The 23,296-nt window shown below is 36.5% G+C and overlaps 1 protein-coding gene across 49 annotated transcripts in view; it reads right to left on the reverse strand.

Annotated features, from left to right (window-relative positions):
* Positions 1-23,296, reverse strand: part of RIMS2 (regulating synaptic membrane exocytosis 2) — a 614,335-nt gene that overhangs the window by 314,563 nt on the left and 276,476 nt on the right. For all 49 annotated transcript variants that reach the window (XM_086695440.1, XM_086695424.1, XM_086695433.1 and 46 more), the window contains one exon: positions 18,763-19,688. In XM_086695440.1, the coding sequence (XP_086551566.1) occupies positions 18,763-19,688 (926 nt within the window). The remainder of the gene's footprint in view (positions 1-18,762; positions 19,689-23,296) is intronic.

Below are 23,296 nucleotides of genomic sequence, written 5' to 3' on the forward strand. Positions count from 1 at the left end.
ATTTCTTTGGAGTCTTCCACAACATTTAACAGCTAAGAAGTGACGGGGTGGGGGCGCCTGGGTGGCTTGGTCGGTTAAGCCTCCGACTTCGGCTCAGGTCATGATCTCACGGTCCGTGAGTTCGAGCCCCGCGTCGGGCTCTGTGCTGACGGCTCAGAGCCTGGAGCCTGTTTCAGATTCTGTGTCTCCCTCTCTCTCTGCCCCTCCCCTGTTCATGCTCTGCCTCTCTCTGTCTCAAAAATAAATAAACGTTAAAAAAAAAAAAAAATTAAAAAAAAAAAAAAAGAAGTGACGGGATGGGGTTGTCCTGAAGGTTTTCCAAGACCACTGACTCATCAAGACCCCTGGCTCCAGGGCATAAGTGACTTATGGAAAACACCTAAACACTCTTTGTTCCTGGATTACTGAGAAGACAAGTGCACCAGACCACTGTCCTCAAACAAAACCCCAGGGGCCAAGCAAGACATGACTCAGTCTTCTTTCCTGAGTCTCCCAGACGCTCTGTCCATATCTATACTCTCTATCTGTAATAAACTCTACTTTCATTTCTTCTCAGCTGGCATTGGATTGCTATCCTACATGAAGCCAAGGACCCTCTTGGTGGTCCTGGGGGGGCCCCTGTCTGCATCCTCAGACCCAGCCAGGCTATATCATATCGATGACTTCCGCATTTATGTACTAAACCAAACCATGCCAGTGAGTTCAAGATGAGCAAAGCCAATATCTGACTCATAATTTCCACTTGAATATCTAATAGGAAAGTCAAAATTAATATGAACAAAACTGAACCCCTGAACCTCCCCCATGCCCCCGCAAAAACAAAATCTGTGTTTGTCACAATTTCCTTATGTTATTTAATAGCAAGTCCTTCTTTCCACTTCCTCTACAAAAATCTTGGCGGTAATCCTTCACTCGCAACTCTTTTACGTTCACGACCCACCTCTAAACCATCAGAAAATTCTGTTGGCTGTATTTTCAAAATATATCCAAAATCCAACTACCTCTCTTCAGCCCCACCGCTACCAATTTGGTACAACCACCGTCTCCCATTATGTATCAGATTAGCCTCCTCACTGTTCTCCCTTCATAACATCTTTGTTCCTCTCCATTCTGTTTTCAATATAGCATCAAGAGAGGTACCTCCTCAAAAGGTAAGTTAGCCTAAGTCATTTGTTGCTCAGAACTTTCCAATGGTTTCTCATGTCACCTAGAGTGAAAACTGAAGTTTTTGCAATGACTTACAGAGCCCTATATGATCTGGCCTCTGACCTCGGGAAATTTGTCTCTTTTTATTTAATTATTATTTTTTTTCACTGTTATAGACTCTGCCATATAGAGTGGTACCTGGAACATAAACATTAACTGAATAAATTGACTAATGAATTAAAATAGCAAATCTAGTCGTTTTCACACTTCTTTATGCAATGGAGCATCCTTCCTAACAAACCCCCCAAATATAAAAGGTTAAGAACAAAATTTGGTTGAAACCAAGTAGAACATCCAGATGCTCGCCCATTTGGACATACCCTCATAGCCTCTTCAGTAGTTCTTGAAATATTAGCACAGATATCTGGTGCTTCATTGAGCACAGTTTTAAAAATATGGAATTAGTCTATTTTCCTCATTTTAAAGAGAAAATTGAAGCCCAGAAAATTAAATAACCTTCCTAAGATTACAGTGGGGTCACTAACAGAGCCCAGAATAGCACCTGTATCTTCAATCCATTGTTCTTTCTGCCTCTCCATAAAAAAAAGGATAATTAATAAACCTATCAACCATACCAGCTCCTCCACAGCTTATAAATTTCTTTCACTTTCCTGTTTTTTTCATTCCAAACATCATGTATTTAACTCTCTCAAACATATCCAAATGAATACAACTGAGATAGTGCCTATCTATTTCTTGGTAATAGAAAACATAATTTAAACCTTAACTTTCTAGTTAAAATGTAAGTACAGTATTAACCATTTTAATGACAGCGTTTTAAAAAATTGATAAATTAATTGTTGGTTGTAGACATATAGGGAACTATCAGAACTTGAAGTACAGAATATTTAAACTGAGTGAGAACTATCATTTTGGCATTCTTCATAACAGAAAATGTCTGGGGAAAATGTAGGTCAAATAGAAATTACTGGAAAGTTTTTACAAAGAATCAGGCTGACACGTAAAATGAATGATGATATTACTAAGGCAGGAAAACACATTTTAGAACAGTATTTTTAGTATGGCGTTATTTTTATTTTTGTTAAAATAGATAATATTAACCCATTTAGCCTTTTTAACAACCATGTGGAGTAACTGCTATTATTATAACACGTATTTACAGATGTGGCAAATGAGGTACAAATAAGTTAAAACATACAAAACAAAACAAAACTGCTCAAGGAACTGGGATTTTAACCCAGGCAATCTGATACCAGAGTACAACTTTCCTAATTGAGTCACTCATTGTTTCAGAAGAAAGGTGATATCGTTGACTTTATAAAAAAGAACAATGTATATAGAGAACAAGTCCACTGAAATGCAAAATATTACAATATGCAGCTTATAAAGACTCCTTTCAAAAATTTCTCAAACTACAAATTTCTTGAAGAAAGTTAAAGAGTCTTTTGTCATTGTATATGCCCTCCTCCCCTCAGTGCTAAGCACTGTCTGGCAAATGATAAGTACTCCATAAAAGTCGTTCCTACTGACACAATGCTTATGTTCCACTGTGTAGAATCACCACCTATCCCCATCCCATACTTGTTTTGGAAAATGCTATTTAACCTTCAAAACCCAACGCACATGGCACCTCCTCTACAAAGTCGTCCCTGAGAAGTCAAGGTAGAAGTCTCTCTACTTTCTCTGAATTACATCTATGTCCTACGTTTAGTTATTTTCATATCCATCATATTTTATTGCTCTTGTTTGCTTACATGCTTATCTCCCAAGGATCATGTTATGTTGATCTAATGCACAGCACTTAGCACAGCACCAGTGCAATGAGCACGAAGTAAATAAACAGAATTTGAAACTTGGGTTTGAGAGAGTGTTGATATCACAATGCTTGTTTAACTGAGGGTTAAGCAGAAATTAGTTTTCTTCTAGCAACACTGTATATTCTATATTAAACTAGCTTCTGGGTTTGTTTGTTTGTTTGTTTGTTTGTTTGTTTTTTAAATAAGCTCTATACCCAACATGGGGCCTGAACTCACGACCCTGAGATCAAGAGTCACATGTTCAATCAACTGAACCAGCCACGCTCCCCTAAACTAGATTCTTATATCTGAAACCTAATAGTTGTCTCTTTAATGACTTCCTACATTAGGATTAATTCTAATTTTCCTTTCTCTTCTGTAAATCTTTACATGGCATTTACAATGGGAATATTAATTATTTCATTTGGGTCTTTATTCTTATGAATATTTTCAAAATCATATTTATACAATTTTCAACAACTGGAAGCCATTACAAAGTAGAATAAAATTCAATAACTTTATATAAAAAATATTAAGCATGGTTTCTTAAATGTTTTCATAATAAGATAATAAATTTTAATGTGCTGACAGGTATAATTCATAGAACTAAATAGTTTGTTATCCTTTTTTTTTTTTCCTGGACAAGTTTAAAAGTGTTTCAATAGCTAATGCAGTGAAGGCTATTACTAAGAAATAACATGTAAATTCAAACATAATATCCAGTGACATTATATACTTCCAATTAGCTACTTAACATAATTAAAATGATGTGAAGTAATGAAGGTGACGTGAAATATTTTTTTGTGGTAAATAGCTCTTTTTTTCACATAACTCATTGTGAAGTTAGGTAACATAAGTTGTGTGTCAGGTTAGCATGCATGTACAGTGTGATCTCAAAATATCTTGCATCTTGGGGAAATTCACATTTAAATTTAAAACTTAAATATAATATTAATTTCAATAGGAGGTCTACCAAAAGGGAATTTTCAGGCGCGAGAGAGAGGGCTGGGCATTAGGTTGTATAACATATTATCCTTTTTCTCTCTAGTTCTCAAGGTAGCCTAATACTAAACAGAAAGTCCCTATAGTAGCCCTTCTAATTTTCTAACATCAGAAGTGTTTCATTAATAGAACCTGTTCCTTAATATGGGGTTTGTATAAAATAGACTTATCTTTCAATGAGGATTGGATTAAAGAAAGTGAGATGCAATTTATTAGCATACCTAAAAAATAATAAATATTGACGGAAGACACCACACAAAAATGTTAAGCCCCATGAAATGGGAATAGGCAACAGAGAAGCAGAAGGAGAAAAGACTAGGAGACAGGAGGGAAAACAGGCGGCAGAGAGATAGAAAAAAAGAGAGCAGAGAGTATGGTGAGGGGCATCTGAAAACTATAATTGCTGCACAAATTTCAGAAATAGGCAATTAAAGAATAAAATGTGAGGACAAGAATTTTTTCAGAACATAGCTAAGTATAATTAAGTTATAGAAACAATTCCAGGTGACTCCGAATAAATTAGGTGAAGACCGGGGCGCCTGGGTGGCGCAGTCGGTTAAGCGTCCGACTTCAGCCAGGTCACGATCTCGCGGTCCGGGAGTTCGAGCCCCGCGTCGGGCTCTGGGCTGATGGCTCAGAGCCTGGAGCCTGTTTCCGATTCTGTGTCTCCTTCTCTCTCTGCCCCTCCCCCGTTCATGCTCTGTCTCTCTCTGTCCCAAAAATAAATAAAAACGTTGAAAAAATAAATAAATAAATAAATAAATAAATAAATAAATAAATAAATTAGGTGAAGACTATTTAGTCTGCGTTTAGTGTGTTTTTGTTCACTATTTCATTTGGATAATTCTATCAAAGTGATTGTGAACCTTTCCAGTTATGGAATAGAAATTAGACAATGGTCAGAACATCTCATCTGTGTTTGAATATACTTGCCTAACCTATAGTTCAAAATGATCTTTGTCTTGTCTGAAAGATGTTATTAAACACTTTTTCACCACAGACAAATGTAACCCGATATGGTAGTTTTCGTAATACCAGCATTACACGTGCATCCATTTGACTTCTTAATAAATAGGCAGAGAAGGGAAAATTTTCATTTGGCATGCCAAAAAAACATTTATTATTTTACATATTTGCAAGCTAATATTTGAATCTGGAATTTTAATTCATTTTTGTTTTTTAGCTTTTGGAGATGGAAAGCTTTCTTTTGAAAACTTAATTTTGTGCTAATGGCCATTTCATAATATACTGAAATTCCTTTTTTAGATAGAGTGGCATTGCATGTGACAGAAAAAAAAAATCAATGAGGAGACTACCTGATATACTTTGATATGACCATTTCAAAAAATGTTTGGGTAAGTAATCATTTAAGCAGCCTGTCTACAGTTTTCTCAAGGAATAAAATATTGTCCTATTAGGTTCCATATCAATGTTAGTCTTAGAATTTCCAGTGGCGCCTGGGTGGCGCAGTCTGTTAAGTGTCCGGCTTCAGCCAGGTCACGATCTCGCGGTCTGTGAGTTCGGGCCCGCGTCAGGCTCTGGGCTGATGGCTCAGAGCCTGGAGCCTGTTTCCGATTCTGTGCCTCCCTTTCTCTCTGCCCCTCCCCAGTTCATGCTCTGTCTCTCTCTGTCCCAAAAATAAATAAACGTTGAAAAAAAAAAAATTTAAAAAAAAAAAAAAGAATTTCCTGAAAAGATTGCTACCATGTTCAATACTCATTACCAACTTGTAAAATATCCTGGGAAGTTATGTGATCTGTGTAAGCCATACATACTAAAAGAAGATAATAAATGAAGGACTAATTTAATTTTATGTGATTTAAATCAAGTATGAGGGAAGATGAGGCATAAAACATGAAAATTCAACACCTTAGAAATTTGGTGGAGTTGTGAGAAAAATGTTATGGAGAAAAGAATGCTGTTATATAGGTTTTTTTTTTTTTTACATGTTTTAGGCATTAAGCATGACCTAGTCTGTACATAAGATGATATTTATAATATTTTTGATATGCACCCTGAGATTATATGGGGCAGGGGGATGATCACTAAAAATGGAATACAGTAAGACAATTTAATCAACAGAGCTCCCTTTTTTCATGTTTATTACACAGACATTATAGTCTGCCACACTAATGAAATCCTACATGAAATTTTTCCTACGAACTATTGCTCTGACAAATAAAACTTCTAATTTATCCTTATTTCTTTCCAGTTCTTTTTTTTTTTAATTTTTTTTTCAACGTTTATTTATTTTTTGGGGGGAGACAGAGAGAGACAGAGCATGAACGGGGGAGGGGCAGAGAGAGAGGGAGACACAGAATCGGAAACAGGCTCCAGGCTCTGAGCCATCAGCCCAGAGCCCGACGCGGGGCTCGAACTCACGGACCGTGAGATCGTGACCTGGCTGAAGTCGGACGCTTAACCGACTGCGCCACCCAGGCGCCCCTATTTCTTTCCAGTTCTATACATAAAAGTCATTTTAACATAACAGATATAACTTTCAATTGAGCTTCTAAAAAAGTTTACAATATATCCTGGACAATTTTCCTTGTTACCATGGTCTCCACAGGTGATCAAAACTTCAAATAGATATCAGTGGTGTGATTAATTAACTACCAGTTTTCTGGGACAAAAACAGGCCCTGTTTTGTAACATTTGTCTATCTCTATGGCGCAAATCCTTCCACGTCAGCTAATTTTGAGCTGTCATCAAATGTGGAGTTGAGAAGACACGCATACAACTGGTTCTCACAAGCTGGTGCAAGCCAGCTGGATCACACTATTTTAGGACATCTGAATTGTTCCCACTTTCGCACTATTCTAATCCTTACAATGAATATCTCTGGCAGACAAATTGGTTATTTATCCAACAGTCATTTCCTATCCCCTTAAAATGGCGAACGCTAAACCAACCTTGATAATTCTAAGTCTTTTGTCATTGATTAGTTTGGAGCTGGCATGAGTAGCAATTATGGTGCACACACACATTCCCCCCCCCACACACAAATTATATATATATATATATGTATATATATATATACATATATATATATATATACATATATATATATGGAAAAGTCTACAGAGGAGACCTCTAGAAAAATTTCCCTCAGTTTCAGAAGGGTATATGAGTAAGTGATGCTTAAAATTGTTATATCCATCTTGAAAAATAACGGGATAATTTTGAGAAGAAAATCTTATTGGATGCTGTTGTATACCATCCAGAATTGCACTCATTCCTCAAGCTGCCCCAGGTGTTGCATGCTCAGTGCTTAAGCTGAGTCCTTCACCCAAGAAATATATCCAGGCCAAAACCTGCCTTGCCCAAAGTCATGCTCCCTCCCCAGCGGGTAGCCATGTCCAGCCCTTCTGACCCCTTTGTCAATTAGGTCATGTCTGAAGATCTATCCAGCTTCAAAATGGGGGTTTAGCTGAAGCACCTGTCCACAATTTAACTTCTCCTTTCCAAGTCTTTCTGCCCTTATTCCCTCACAGTTGTTGTTACCAAGTCATCCAGTCATTACAGTAGCAGTCCCCAAGTGGACAGACTTGGTATTTGTAAAAACTAATGTCCCTGAGCCTGTGGGGTTAAGGACTATCAAATGGGAAAAGTTATGTGAAAGCCTCTGAAAATGCCCTCCCCAATCAGCAAGGAGTAAACTAAAAACCAAGGATTCAAACATGATGGCTCACATTATATCCTCCCTTTAATTTACCAGGGTGGCACCTAAAAAACAGATGCATCAACACATCCTGGAAATGTCAGTGGAGTACTGCAAACTCAACAAAGTCATGGCCCTGGTTGAGGTTGATATGCCAATGTGGTATTCTTTCTAGAGACAATTAATATGGACTCAAGTATATGATATGAAGTCACTGAAGTAGCAAATGTGTTTTCCCATCCTTATCAAGAAAGACTAGAATCCTTCACATATTCCTGCAATTGACAAGAATGCATATTGACAGCCTTTGCCAGAGTTATACTAATTCTACTGTCTTCTAGCATAATATAGCCCCCAAAAACTCAGGCCATAGGGACCCCCCACAGAACATCATATTGGTTCACTATGTCAGTGAGAAAGAAGTGGCAACTATATTGGAGAACTTGTTTAGACACATGTTCTCCAGAGGGCGGAAGAGAAGTCCTACAAAGATTCAGGAGCCCATGAGAGAAATATTTAGGGACCCAATGGTCATAGGCATGGCAGATCACCCCTCCAAAGCAAAAGAAAAGTTCTTACAACTTGCACCTACCACCAATGAGAAAAAAAGCCCAATGGCTGGTAGACAGTCTGTGGATTCTGAAGGCACCATATTTCACACTGGAGAATACTGGTTTGATTCATTCACCAAGAATTATAGAAGGTTGTTGGCTTTAAATGGAACCCAGAGCAAGAAGCAGCTCCAGATTAAGTTCAGGCTATAGGGCAAGCAGCCCTGACACTGGGCTATATGATGCAATAGAAGGTGTGCTATGTGAAGCATCAATGGTGGGGAAAGACGATTATGAAATATATGGCAAGCCTCAATAGGGGAATCAGGATGTACACTCCTAGGTTTGTGGATCAAGACCATGCAGCCTGCAGAGGAGAATTACACTGAAAAATTGCCCCTGGTATGCTCCTGGCCCCGGTAGGGACAAAGATCTGATCAAGTGACCAAACAGCCAGAAGTGCCCAACATAAGCTAAGGTCTGTCAGGCTCAACAAATCAAAAGGTTGGTCATGCCAAACAACAATCTGTTGTAAGATAGAAACGATGTATCCATGTTTGAGCATAAGTAAGACCAGGGGATATAAGTAAACTGCCTGTGCGGATAGCCCAGACTTACATGCCAACTACTAGTATCATGGGAATGAGTACACACACACACACACACAAATCTGTGTATCACATTATTAAAGCCCTTATGGTAGCTAGACTCCAAGGATGGTGCCTTAGTGAACTGTCTCAGAGTGTTCATGCCCTTTTGTAAACTTCTCCTGTTATATGTATTCTAACTTGTTTGTAACCAATAGAATATGTCAAGAACGATGCTGCATGACTTCAAAGCTACATCAAAATAAATAGTATTTTGTAAGTTTATCTCTGTCAGCCCTGGGCCACCATATAAAAAGTCCAACTAACTAGAAATTGCTGTGTTGAAGAGACCAGATGTACGTGTGTTGGTTCAGAATCCCAGCTGAGCAGTCTTCCAACCATGCCTGCCACGGTGCCGGATATGGAAGTGAAGGCATCTTGAACCAGAACAGCCCATCCTACCAATGAAATTCTAGCAATTAAACTCAGTAACACCACACGAAGAAGAAATACTACCCAACTGAATCCTGTCTGAATTCCGCACTCACAAAATCATGAGAGGGAGGAGTCCTGGCATGAAGTATTAACTAGTTCTCTTCATGAAAACCAAGTACAAATCTAGATGAAATTATTAAAAACAACAATTGCATGGCTGTGGAAATCAAAGACACAGAAAACATTGTGAAACACTGCTGGAAGTTCAGATAATAACAACAGAAGTCTATTACCTTCTTACCTGGGATTGTTCCCAAAACCCTCTTCTGGCATAGTGCATACAAAAGAAGGGGTTTATAGAAAGGATCAATAGCAGTCTGGGGCTGTCTGGCAGGACCAGAAGCTCTGCTCCCATACCTTTTCTACTCAATTTGGGGTAGGAATGAAAACCCATGGTTCTGTCACCTAGAAGAGGCAAAGTCAATAGGAAACAAACAGAAAACGAGCAGTTTTACTAGTCTAAGACTGCAGTCCCATATAGGGTAAGTGGCAAACCAACCAGAAATTTTACAGGGAGACACTGGGATCAATAGACCCACAGAGAAAATCTAGAAAAACTGTCCACACTTTCAGGCTGACTAGGAAACGATATCATGTTCAGGGAGATGTCCAAAGAGCCTGGTAGGAAGTAAAACCTAAGAGTGACCTGAGAACTGGCTGAACTTTGAAGGTGTCCCCACACTATACACAGATTGATTGGCCAAGGGTAGAAGCCTTACAAACTCAAAATACTTAAAAGCATGACTTCTACCCAAATCTTTGGCTAACAACTAGTCTACGCAGACACAGGAATGACCTGTAGGAAAGTGGACACACACACACACACACACACACACACACACACACACTTTAGTAAAACAAACTGAGCAGGGAGATCAGTAGATATATACCACAGTGGGGACAGATTTAAAATGAAAAAAGAGAAGAAAAGAAAGTCAAGACAATCCTCAGGAAAATGAATAAGAAATCAGAGTCATTACAAGACATCATTTAAATGTCCAGTTTTCAACCAAAAATTATGAAGCATGCAAAGAAAGGAAATAGTGACTCATAACCAGGAAAAAAAGGACACAAAAAAACTAACTCTGCGTGAACACAGATGTTAGATTTAACAGCTCTTAAAAAGGTTTTAAAGCAGCTATTAAAAATATGTTTAAAAAAACCATGTCAAGGAATCACGGAAATATGATGACAATGACTCAATAAATAGAGACTCGCAATAGAGAAGTAAAACTGCAAAAGAAAAGAAATGCCAATTCTATCATTAAAAAATACAAGGGTGATTGGGTGGTACAGTCAAACATCTGACTTTAATATTGGCTCAGGTCATGATCTCATGTGAGTGTGTGAGTTCAAGCCCTACATGGGGCTCTGCACTAACAGCACAGAATTCTGTGGTTAGAATTCTGTCTCATTCTCTCTGCCCCCCTTAAAATTAATAAACTTTAAAAAGAGAAAATTAAAAAAAATTAGAACCACATATTTTCTGTTTCCTTAGTAAAATTTGGAGAGTCACCCTCTGCTACCATCTCAAGAACAGGATAAGAGACACAAATTCCAGGTTAATTAAACCCTAGGTGTATATGTGTGTGTGTGTGTGTGTGTGTGTGTGTGTGTGTGTGTGTGTGTGTATGTATACATGTATACATATATATGTATACATATATATACATGTATATGTATGTATATGTGTGTGTGTGTGTGTGTGTGTGTGTGTATATATATATATATATATATATATATATATATATATATATATAAAGTAGACTGCACACCAAGCATGGACCCAACACAGGGCTTGAACTCACCACCCTGAGATCAAGACCTGAGCTGAGATCAAGAGTCAGACACTTAGCCATTTGAGCCACCCAGGCACCCCAAACCCTAGGTATCTTTAATTACAAAGCACAGGTTAGCAGTCCCATGGTAAATAAATTTTTTCTTTAAAAAATTCTCAACATGTGCAGGATGTGCTGAAATAAAGTAGCTTATGGAATCATCTCTAAGAATAAAATTTAGGGGCACCTGGGTGGCTCAGTAGGTTAAGCTTCCAACTTCAGCTCAGGTCATGATCTCATGGTTTGTGAGTTCTAGCCCTGCACTGGGCTCTGTGCTGACAGATCAGAGTCTGGAGGCTGCTATGGATTCTGTGTCTCCCTCTCTCTCTGCCCCTCCTCGGCTTGTGCTCTGTCTCTCTCAAAAATAAATTAAAAAAATTTTAAAGAATAAAATTTAAAGCTCAGTCTGCTCTTTGACACTGCACATAAATACACACACACACACACACACACACACACACACACACACTTCTGAATATGTGTACTGTTTTGTAAAATATAATCATTTTATATTTACATTTATAAGATGTAAAATACATTTGGCTTGAAGAGACTGGAAAGTATTTAATTCATATCTATTTATTCTTAACCCACAATTTTAACATCTTTTATTCTCTTTTAGCCACTTCTTTATTTTGACACCCTTCTTCTTACATATAGTCTAAATTGTTATTGTTTTAGTCATTGACTAAAGTTTGTGATTTTCATAGATCCTACTATTTTATTCAACAGTCCATTCCATGAATTATTTATAATTATTATTTCAAGATTTGTACAAAAGTATCAGGAGCATCTTAGATTCCTATGAAATTAAACCTTTACCTTTATTTCATTAGGTCCTCTGTTAATAAAACTAACATCAATCTTACACAGCAGGAATCCATACTTGAACTTTATTATGTCAGGCTCACTTTAATCACTTCTGAAAGAGTTCTTAACAAAGCTAAGCCCCATAAAAAGAGGCAGATAATCTGTTCCAGTGAGAATGGGGTTATATATGGCAATAATTTGAGCTATGTGTCTGCTTTGAAACATATCCCAAATATTTCCTGAAAAAGCTCTTCTCAGGGATATATCCTAGAAAGGAAAACAGATCGCTTCTAGCATGAGCTAACAAAAACAAAATCCACACCCATGTATAATTTTCTTGGATGAGCCAGCTAGCATAAATGCAGTCAAATTTATAGCACAAGCTCTTACTTGTGTTCCATAAAAAAGCAATTCTAGGGTCATAAAAATATTTTCATATTTCATGTTTCATATTCTAGTACTATAGATTATTGACATTTAATATATCCTAGTTGAACCAAATAAAGAATGGATGAATGAATTTATTGAATACTGCTTGAAATATTGAATTAGTCTTAGACCCAACTTTTCTATTTCAATGCTTTTTTAACTCAAACATAATTGGCTTGTGCAGCATTAAAGGTATTTTGTTCTGTGTATCAATGAATAATTTGTTTTTCACAAAGCTTTATATTTTTCTATCTACAAAACATATTTCATCATTAGTTTTTTTTAATTTTTTTAAATGCTTATTTATTTTTTGAGAGAAAGCTTTATTTATAAAGCTGATTTCTTTAGAGTTTGTTTTTCATGCTTTAAGACTCATGCTTGTATCTGGAGATTGGCAGTCTATCTTCCCTTTTTCCTGTTCTGGGTCTGTTCTCCAATTTGCTCCACCTTTACATCTCCACTCACTCCTTCTCCAAAATAAGTTAAAGGATGTGCTACTTTCAAGAGTCTAATAATTGTATCAAACATTTTCCTAATTTATAACTTAAAAGATTGCTATATACATGTATGCTAACATTTACCAGCCCAGTCCCTCAAGATTTTACAAAGAAATAAAAGAGATCTGTAACAACCAAGTAAAATAGGTCAGGTTAGAACCTGAAAGACAGAGGAAATTCAAACTCTTCACAATGATCTCACTGCTCTCTAAAAAAATCAAACTGAATTTTGTGAGTTGGGCAAATGACTGACAACATGACTATGTAATTAAAGTGAAAAACACATTGCATTATAATACTAAGATTAAAATATATCAAATAAGAAAACGTATTGTGTTTACAATACATCAATTAGCCACTGAACATCATCTTTAGACCTTTCTCCAAGTCTAGAAGGAGACGGGGGTGGAGGGAAGGCAGGAAACACTAGCATCAAGTGAATCACAAAAGTATTATATAAGGGAGTAAAGCTTTAAGACATTTTTGGCCATAATCCACAGTAAGGAATATATATTTTATATTGTGGGCCTGTAGAGAAAAATGATTTTACAGATCAATTACCCTTACTCAGTGCACTCCAGTCTGATATTTTCTACTCTATCCTATTCCAATCCCTCCCCCCGCTCTGTCTCTCTCTCCCTCATTCCCTCCCTCTCTCTCTGTTTTGTTTTGTTTTGTTTTGTTTTGTTTTGTTTTGTTTTAAATGCTGACCATGACTCTCTCATTTGATTCTAAAAGTGAGGAGAGAAGGAAAATAAGTGAAGGGTTAAGAATGGAAGGTGGAGGTGGCTTTGGGGGACTTTGCCCTACAAGGGATATGTACCAATACCTGGAGATATTTTAGATTATCATAACTGGGGGTGGGGATGATACTAGCATCTAGTGGGTAGAGGCCAAGGATGCTGCTAAGCTCCTTATAATGCCCAAGACAGTCCTGCAAAACAATTATCCAGCCCCAATTTCAATAGTACTGAAACTGAGAAATCTCCTCTAGACAAGACAAAACTGGAAAGTCAATAGCACTTTTTAAAGGTTATGAGAAATATACTTTAAACTTCGAGAGAGAGAGATCTCACAATTAGATTCAGAGGTACTATGACATCAGCAATCTAAGACTTCTCTCCTTCCATAATCCAAAGACAAAAAAAAAAAAGAAAAACATCAGTTTGCAATTTTCTAACCCAACACAAACTATGAGGAAGTAATCAATATAGCACTGTGAAAAGCAAACTATGTCCTAGTTAAGAGATAAGTGTTACAAAACATGGAAATCTTTCTTAAGTCCAAAGTACCTATAATACAGTGGGCTTATATTGCTAGTTATTTTAGACTCTCAATTTCTTCAGGGTAGAAACTATGTCTTATTCATCTCTGTATTTTCTACTAGGTCCAATTCAACATCTTGCAAATTATAGACACTAAAAAGCATTTGGCTGAAAAAGGAATAAGTAGGTGCCTAGTCTTTAGCAACACATTGGATTTATGTCTCAAAATTACATCTCAACAAACTAAAAAGTATATTCTTCTTAGCCTAAAAATACAAGCATAGTTCAACGTGTGGCAGATCCTAGAAGAGGCAAAACCAACATAAATGACCACAATCCATGTAACCATGACTATACACTCATTCAAAACTCTTGAAAGTTGTCTCAAAAAAGTCTTGATTATTTTTTACCGTCATGGAACATTAGTAAGTAATCTAAAAATGTTTTTAATATCTATTTTTCGACAAATTACCAAACAATGAACACACTATCACATTAGTAGATAAGGAAACAGATCTAGAGTAGTTAAATAGGGAGGAGAAGATCATGCAGTTAATGAATTTCACAGGCCAGGGTTTAAACTCCTCTGATTCTAAAACCCATGCTCTTCTCCATGAAGAGCTCTTCTCCATTTATTGTTTCACGAATAATGGCCCAATCACTTATAGACTGTAATTATCAGCAGCATTTAACAGAACTTAGTGAATGAAATGACATCTATTATAAGTTTGAGTGAAATTCTGTATATTTAGAATAATAAGATCTATCCAAAGAGACAAATGACAAATGAATAAGACAAGAGCCAAAGCCACCAAAACCCCAATAAAGGTGAAGTTAGGGAAAAAAAGAAGGAGGAGGAGGAGGAAGAGAAGGAGGAGGAGAAGAAGGTGGCTAGCCAACAGGACAGCAGAGGGGAAAAAAAATTAAACTATAAGCTTCTTGTGAATTACAGAATTTTATTATTTAAAACTCAGGAAAGACCCTGCTGTTTTGTAGATGCTGTAATATGACATACAAGGGCCTGCAAAGAATCCTTCTGCAATAAGAATGCTGCCTGGTGCTGTCTATACAATGCTGGTTAATACTTTGTATTATGTGATCCAAATTTGCTTTCCACATTTTTGAAAGGTTGTGCACAAGAATGAAAAGAGACAGAAATGTAAAGACAATGAGAAAGATGTCTCAGTTGTTAAACACATTCTTTGGGGTCATTTAGTCTAGCGATAATAAAGCAAGGAAATAACTATCTTTTAAAAGTTGGTTGATCCTCATCAAAATGATGTGTCCACATATAAGCATATGGGGGGGGGAATGCTGCTAATGAAACCTTTTTAATTATTAGGAAGAATTTTCAAGCATTAGTTAACTACCAATGATGGCTATGAATCATAATGTTAGATATCTTTATAAGTAGCGTATTCCAAAATCAGACTGATACTTTTTCCACAAGCAACCAAAAATGCCTCTCTCATGATGAAAAGTCATGACAAAGTTTAATCTCTGTCCCAGTCTCTCAACAGCTATAACTTCACCTCCCTGAATACTATTATTGGGGGTAATATCCAACAGGAAAGTGTTATTTTATTTAAATTTCTTCCTCCAAAGCTGAATTATGATTGTTTACTGGAAATACATGTTGGGAGAAACCATACCCTGTAAAGCAGATTATTAGGCAGATGAGAAGGAGAACCATGTCTAGGTGCCTGCTAGGAGTTCAAGTAAGGGAGGATACAGATGTGAATGACATTTCGTTTCTTTCTGTATTTGATAAATGTTTTAGTTCTACTAAATAGCATAACATAAAATTTTCATTCAACTCATATAGCTTTTTATTTATGTGAGATTTTTATGTGTTTATTTCTTATATCTTTAAGTAGTAAAACTGAAGACATTACTTTAGCAAAGAATAATAGAAGTACGTAACAGAATCTAAACTAATCCACTAAAGATAACCAAGCTATCTTTTTCTTACCTCTTAATATTATGATAAACATGGAAAACGACCAAACTAAAGACTACTGATTATACTTAAGGAAGTATTACAGCTTGTGGGAAATAAACTTTCTATATGCTCTATGATAAAATTAAGATCTATAGTTTCTTCTTATAGATCTATTTTAATAAACACAATTTTCTTATTATTTATAATTTCCGTGCAACTTGTATGAAATGAGCGTCTAACTTTTTTTGCTCACTGTATTTACATTTCGTCCAAGCCCATTTGTTGAATAATTTACCCCTTCCCCTTTGGTTTGTGCTACTTTCTATGTTTTTATCACTTATTTGTTTTAATATGCCACTTTGGCATAAGGATTATTTTGAGCAGAAGGCAACTAAGAAGCAGATACAAGAAAAGCTCCTTGCACTCCCCCATTAGCCTAAAATAGGTATGATATAAATCTGTAAATGTGTCCCCTCTGCCCTCTCTATAAGGAAGGACAGCAGTTAATTATTCTACCAGGCAGAAGAAGGCTCCAGAGAAGTCTGAGTAACAAACTTTACTAGGTAACCCTTATCTCCTATTAGTTCACTCATACGTTTATCTTCCTGTGATTTGCTACCTAGAAACTCAAAGTCCCTTTCCTAGTCTTTTCATTTCTCTAAAAATTTACTGTTCTTTTGTTAAGATACTATAGAAACCCAAGTTCTAACCACCCCCTTTAAGTTTCAAGTAGCTGGAAGCTCCCACAGGTATGCACAGTCCACATAATAAATGTGTTTCTCTCTTAATCTTTCTTTTGTCAGTCTAATTTACCATCTCTAGTCCCCAGTGAGCCTACAATGCACAGAGGGAAAAAAAAAAAGAGTTAACATTTTTCTCCCACACACCCTCCCTCCAGATTCACTTTTAAAAATAAAATACAGGAACCAATTGGGATTATGCCTAAAATATCATTAACCCCAAGACACTGTTTAGAAAAAACATGCATCTTTACAATATTTAGCCTTCCCAATTAGGAACATGAAATGAATACCTACTCACTCAATGACTATCTTCTTTTATGTTAGTAAGTTTTATAGCTTTCTTATTAGTTATTTTTTAAATTTGTTACTGGTTATTTTTAAAATCACATTTTCTGTTTTTTGGGCAGAATGGGAACTGCTTTTCATTCATTTTCCTAACTAATTATTTTTGGTGCAGTAGAAAATAATGCCATATTAATACCATATCTAGCTGCCTTCTTGAATTTATTGATTCCTGTTGATTCTCATGAAGAATCTCGCCTGGATGTGAGATTCGATTATTCATCAAAGGTGCCAGAAAACTGTGTGTGTCGTGCAAGAGGGTGGGTGATATAGGGGATTCATGTTAGATACTCACCTATCTGGTATATTTTGGCATATACCAAAATAAGTTACAAAAAGATGAAAAAGTTAAAGTTTAAAAAAGTAAATAATAAAAACATGAGAAAATACACAGCTAAATATTTAACTGATTTGGGGATGAATAAAGAGATTCTACATATAAAAGAAATGGGAAAAAATTACCATAGATGCAAAAACAGCTATATTAAATTCAATATTTCCAAATGGCCACAGAAAACTAGTAGAGAAACATCAAAATGGGAAATACATTTCAAACAGATGACAGTTAAATGGGTAAAAATCCTAACCATATAAAAAGCTCTTATAAATCAGTAAGAGAAAAACTAATTAATACCCAATAGGAACATGGGCAGGAGAAATAAAAGGAATGAACAGACAATTCATAGAAGATAATCAAACACCAACAAACATATAAAACATTCAACTGCACAACCAAATTCAAATTAAAATGACAGAGAGAGAGCATTTTGTACCCTGTGCAACTGCAAAGATTTGGTATCTTGAGACAAAACTTAAGCACATCTGACAGGAGTATGGAGCATTATAACCTTTCTGGAAAGCAAGTTGGTATTCTGAACCAAAAGTCTGTAAGAATCAAAGCATGAGTATGTATTTGTGAAATTCTCAGGTATTAGACAAAAGTTCTTATATAAAGATAACCATTATAATATTATTTGTGCTAGCAATTGGAAGCAACTGCAATGCCTCCCAATAAAGGAATAGTTTGTGGTACACATCTATATAATAGACGATTAGTGCAGCCATTTAAAACATATTTATGAAGAACATCTAATGGCTTTGGAAAAAAGCTAATGATATGATATCAGTTGAAAAAATCAGAACAAAATTATATATATAAACATGTAAAATATAATGCATAGGAAAAGGGAAGAAATACAACAAAATGTTAATGGTTATATTTGGGGGAAAAGATTATGGATAGTTTGTATTTCATTCATTACACTTCGAGGAATTTTTCAGCTATTCTAGAGTAAATACATATTGTTTCTTGCCAAAAGAAACACATACAAAATGCTAATTTACAACTATAGGTAATAGATATTTTTTTAATACAGCATCAAGTGATGCAAGAAAATTTTCAGAAACAAAGCAAAATAGATTTAAAAAAAAAAAACAATAGACTTTTCTTCCACAAGAATAACAGAAGATATCCACTTTTTAAAATTTTTATGTGAATTTTTTCTTCACATGGCCAGCACCATTAAGAAACTTCCAAAGGTAGTAATATCTATTAAATGTCAATCACCAATACAGCCTAAAAAGAAACCCTCATGGAATCAACTACAGCTAAAGTGTGATTGGAATCCACTGCTTACCTTTCTCACTTACACTCTCACTTTCAATCTCCACATCATCACAACTGGTGTATTCAGGCGTGGAAGCTAATTCCTCCTCTGAACTGCTCAATGAAACCTGGCGCATTTTACCTCCTTTCTTTGATTTATGAGGCTTTGGTGGTGGAGGTCGCACGGACTCCGACTGGTCAGAACTGAGAGAATCGTTCCTTAACATTGTTTCCATCTTTTCCCGTTTTGTTTTCCTCACAGCAGAGCTAGGATCTAAGTGGTGCTGTTTCCGTAGTGAGTCAGTACGTCTCATGTCTGGTCTATCAATGGGTATTGGACTCCTCCGCGGGGTGGGAGGACTATGGTTTGTGGTCCTTTGTGGATAAGAACTTGGTCCCTGAGCCTCTCGAGTTCTTTCCATTGAGTAAGATCGCTGATTTTCCATGGCAGCTCTACGTTCAGATATAGATCTCTGCCTTGATGGTCTTTCCATCCTCAGCATAGAAATCCTAGAATCTTCCAGTTCAGCATTTGCCAGAGAGACATCACTATGCCTTCTCTCATGCCTCGCTCGGGACACTTCAGCATGAATACGCATTTGTTCTTCGTAGGGCTGTGGCTTTACTGGATACCGTGCCAAATTCGGATCGCTTCGATAGCGCGCCTGGTACTCCTCCTCTCTCCTTTGCCTTTCATATTCATCTCTGCTCTCCACATCCTCATCATCTACGATATATTCTTTGGAATGCCTATGACTTCTCCTGTTGGAGTCCCTGTAATTTATATGGTCAGACTCTTCGTAAAACTGAGGTTCACGCTGAGACCTCCTATCAGCATAATCTGATGGAGATCTAGGCATGGCGTTATCTGAAGTAGCATATTGTGAATATTCTTCTCTTTCTTCTCTTTGGTCGTATCTTCTATTCTGATCTCTGGATACTGAGGGACTTCGTGTCCTAAGTAACCAAAGAAAAAGACTGATGAGAAGAGCAACGTCTAAACAATTCAACGTTTTACTGATTCACTGGCAGGTTGACGAATTATATTCAGATAGTTCTACTTTAAAAAAAAATCTTTTTACAGTCATGCCATAATAAAAGTTTTACTAATATTCATTTTATTCAGTTCAAATAGGAAATTTTAAAGGTACTTTTGATATGGTTCTTCAATGCCTGCACACTACATATGGAATATACTTAAACGCCCTGAAATAAGACAGCACCATACTCTGCTTCTGCAAAATGGACTTTACTGTGATTTCTTTGCTTTGCTCAATACACTTCGACCGTCTCCCAACTGCTCTTCAGAGGCTCTGAAAAATTCCACCTGACATTCTCTCTATTCTTGACACCTCAATTTGAAGTCACTTGAAAATATAATGAAGCCAAACTGATTTGGCTCAAGAGCTGAATACTTTCTGGCTAAAACTAAACACTGGCTCTTAAAAATCATTTTTCATTCATCAGCTACTTATATCACTCCTAGTACTAGTTCAGCTCAATCTTTATCTTAGCATTATATCTCCAACTTTTCTTTACTGTTCTACTTGAGATACACAATTAAAAAACATACTGAAAATAATGACTTATTCATCACAGAAAGAAAAAAAATCTTTGTAGAAGTCAGAGAACTGCTATTTTTATTCCATCTTCACTGAGATTAAGGCCAGCTCAATGACACCTCTCTTTGTCATCCCATCTGACCCTCATACTTCCTTAGAGCCTCAGAAGAACAGACTGTATATTAAGTTCTCAACCTGCCCCTCTAACACTAGTACAACATAGTGGACCCTGTAATCATACAGAATACTCTTTGTCAACAAGATATTCACACTGTCCTCTTCCCTGGTACAAACCCAGCTAAATGTCAACCACTAGCCACGAAAAGCAGCGAGGAGATGACAGAAGTTGAGAATTACTATTACAGAGACTTTTGCCAGGACATATGAACAGGAGACAATAAAAAAGCAGGGTCAGTTGAAGTTAAAGATGACCAACACTGGATAGCTCAGTTGTGAATTTCTTACACGGTGTGTGTGTGTGTATATATCGTATATACATATGTATTTTTTGGCCTAAAAGCAAGAGCAGAGAAAGGATCCAGGTGGAATAACCCAACCCAGGAACAGCCTCCTGCTCCTCTACAGTTTCTGTGTCGTCGAATCTCTTTCCCCCGTATCTGAAATGCAGCCTGCCAATGTACCGATTAAGATTGGCTAGTAAAAACAGGAGTCACTCTAGGTTTTCCAGGCTTTAATACAGTGAGGGCTTTAATACAGAATCAAAAGCCACACAACGGAACCAGCAAAGGAGTGAAGGCCAGAGAGGTTAATGCTGCTGTTCTTAGCCTGAAGAACAAAAGACAAGGGTTCTCAAAATATTCATTAGGAAGCTGCTGTTAATCTCAAGAGTCTTTGGGGAGTTTGCCACCAATTATTTCAGCTGCCTATGGCATGAGGGTGGTCAATTAACAGGAGCTTGCCAGGAGCCACGGAGACTTTCACATCTGCCCGTGTGCCTGCCAACAACTGCTGCTGGACAATAACGGCTTCTGTAACTCTTCCACCTTTCAATGTCACACAAAGGTATAGCCAGGGTAAACTCTCCCCAGAACCACAAAGGACAAAGTATTACAGAAAATGAACGAACTGGTCTGTTTTCCTAAATGTTTTATGATTAGGCAAGTGGACGTGATTTTTTTTTTACATTGATATGTAAATGTACACTTACATATAAAACATTTAGGACTTGAATCTTTTTGGTTTTGCTACATAAAACCATAGACTTCTATGGTTTAAAATATACAATCAGGGGTGCCTGGGTGGCTCAGTCAGTTGAGTGGCCGGCTTCGGCTCAGGTCACGATCTCACGGGGCTCCATGAGTTTGAGCCCCTCGTCCAGCTCTGTGCTGACATCTCAGAGCCTGGAGCCTAATTTGGATTCTGTGTCTCCTCTCTCTGTCCCTCCCCTGCTCGCCCTCTCTGTCTCAATTATAAACATTAAAAAAATACATTAAAAAAATAAAATACATAATCAAAACAGAGCACTCAAAATAGAGCATAAACCTACCTAATATCCTATATATGTGTGCCCATTATACATAGTTCCTTTTACTTTTTTGTCATTTTTTTATACATATAACGAAAGAAAAAAAATAATTTAGCATGGTGGCAATGTGTCATAAAAAGAACAGAATTAAGGGATCTGAGTTTCTTGGTTCTGTTTTTGTTATTAACCAGTTATTTGAACCTATATGGCCATTTAACCTTTGAAAGTCTATATTTTAGACTATACACATTAATTCATATATTATTTTAACATCTATGTATTAGGTAAGAACGAAATGCCACATACTATAATAGAGATTAGGAATAAAGAAATGATAAGAGAGGATCCTTGATTTTGAGAAGGCGCATGATTCTAAAACTCTTCCATTTCTTAGGGACTATGATCTTATAATACTGACACCATAACTTCATCAAGTTAATATGCCTAAATGAAAGCTTTAGGCATAGCAAAAAAATAATGACACTTCTGTCAAAATGTCAAAATTAACTGTGCCAATTTTCAACATATTCACATCTCTTTAACTGGCCATTTATATCTACTTACTCTATTAAAAAAAACTAACTGAAATAAAAGAGAATTTCTCTAGAGAACTCTAAAGAATAAGCAATTAAATCAGTTCCTCTAAACTGACCATCTAACCTCCATTAGATGCATACTTTATGTCAGAAATTCAAATACATTTTGGGGTGTTATTTTTTTCCAACCTCAGTCAATAAATATATTTGTCTCTAAAAAGACAGATTCATAAACCAAATATAATATCAAGAAATTATACTGTTTCAAGAGTAAGATTCTAATGTTTCTCAGATAAGAAACATAAGAAAACGAACGATCTTTTTAACTTCATTTATTTTTGAAACTTTTTTATTTGAGTATCGTTGACACACAATGTTACGTAAGTTTTAGGCATACAACGTGGTGATTCAACTTCTCTATTTGTTATGCTGTGCTCACCACAAGCGTGGCTATCATCTGTTACCATACAACGCTATTACAATATCATTGACTACATTCCCTACGCTGTGCTTTTTATCCCTGTGACTTTTTCATTCTGTAACTAGAAGCACGTATCTCCCACTCCCTCTCGCCCACTTTGACCATCCCCTCATTGTTTAAATAAATTCTAATTTCCCTAAAATCCAGTGTGGATTGAAAAGGAAATTTTATAGCTAGCTATAAGTATATAAATTTTGAAAGCAGTATTACTTCATTACCATAGACCAGTAAGATCAGATCATCACTTAGAGCTCACTTTTGTGCCTTTGTATTTCCCCAGCACACATTCTATTCCCCATTCTATTTACAATTACCTAATTAGTGTTCTGTATTGTCCACTGGACTTTAAATTTTGAGCCAGGAAGGACTGTGTCTATCATACCTTTGTAGTTCCACTGTTAATTCATTCGCTGAACAAATACTTATTTAGGGCTTAATATGTGCCAGCTATGATTCTAGTTGCTGGAACTACATTAGAGAAGAGACACATAAAGTCCCTG

Source organism: Puma concolor, chromosome F2, assembly GCF_028749965.1.
Source record: "Puma concolor isolate L17-30 chromosome F2, mPumCon1.1.hap2, whole genome shotgun sequence".
In the NCBI taxonomy this organism is placed as follows: Eukaryota; Metazoa; Chordata; class Mammalia; order Carnivora; family Felidae; genus Puma; species Puma concolor.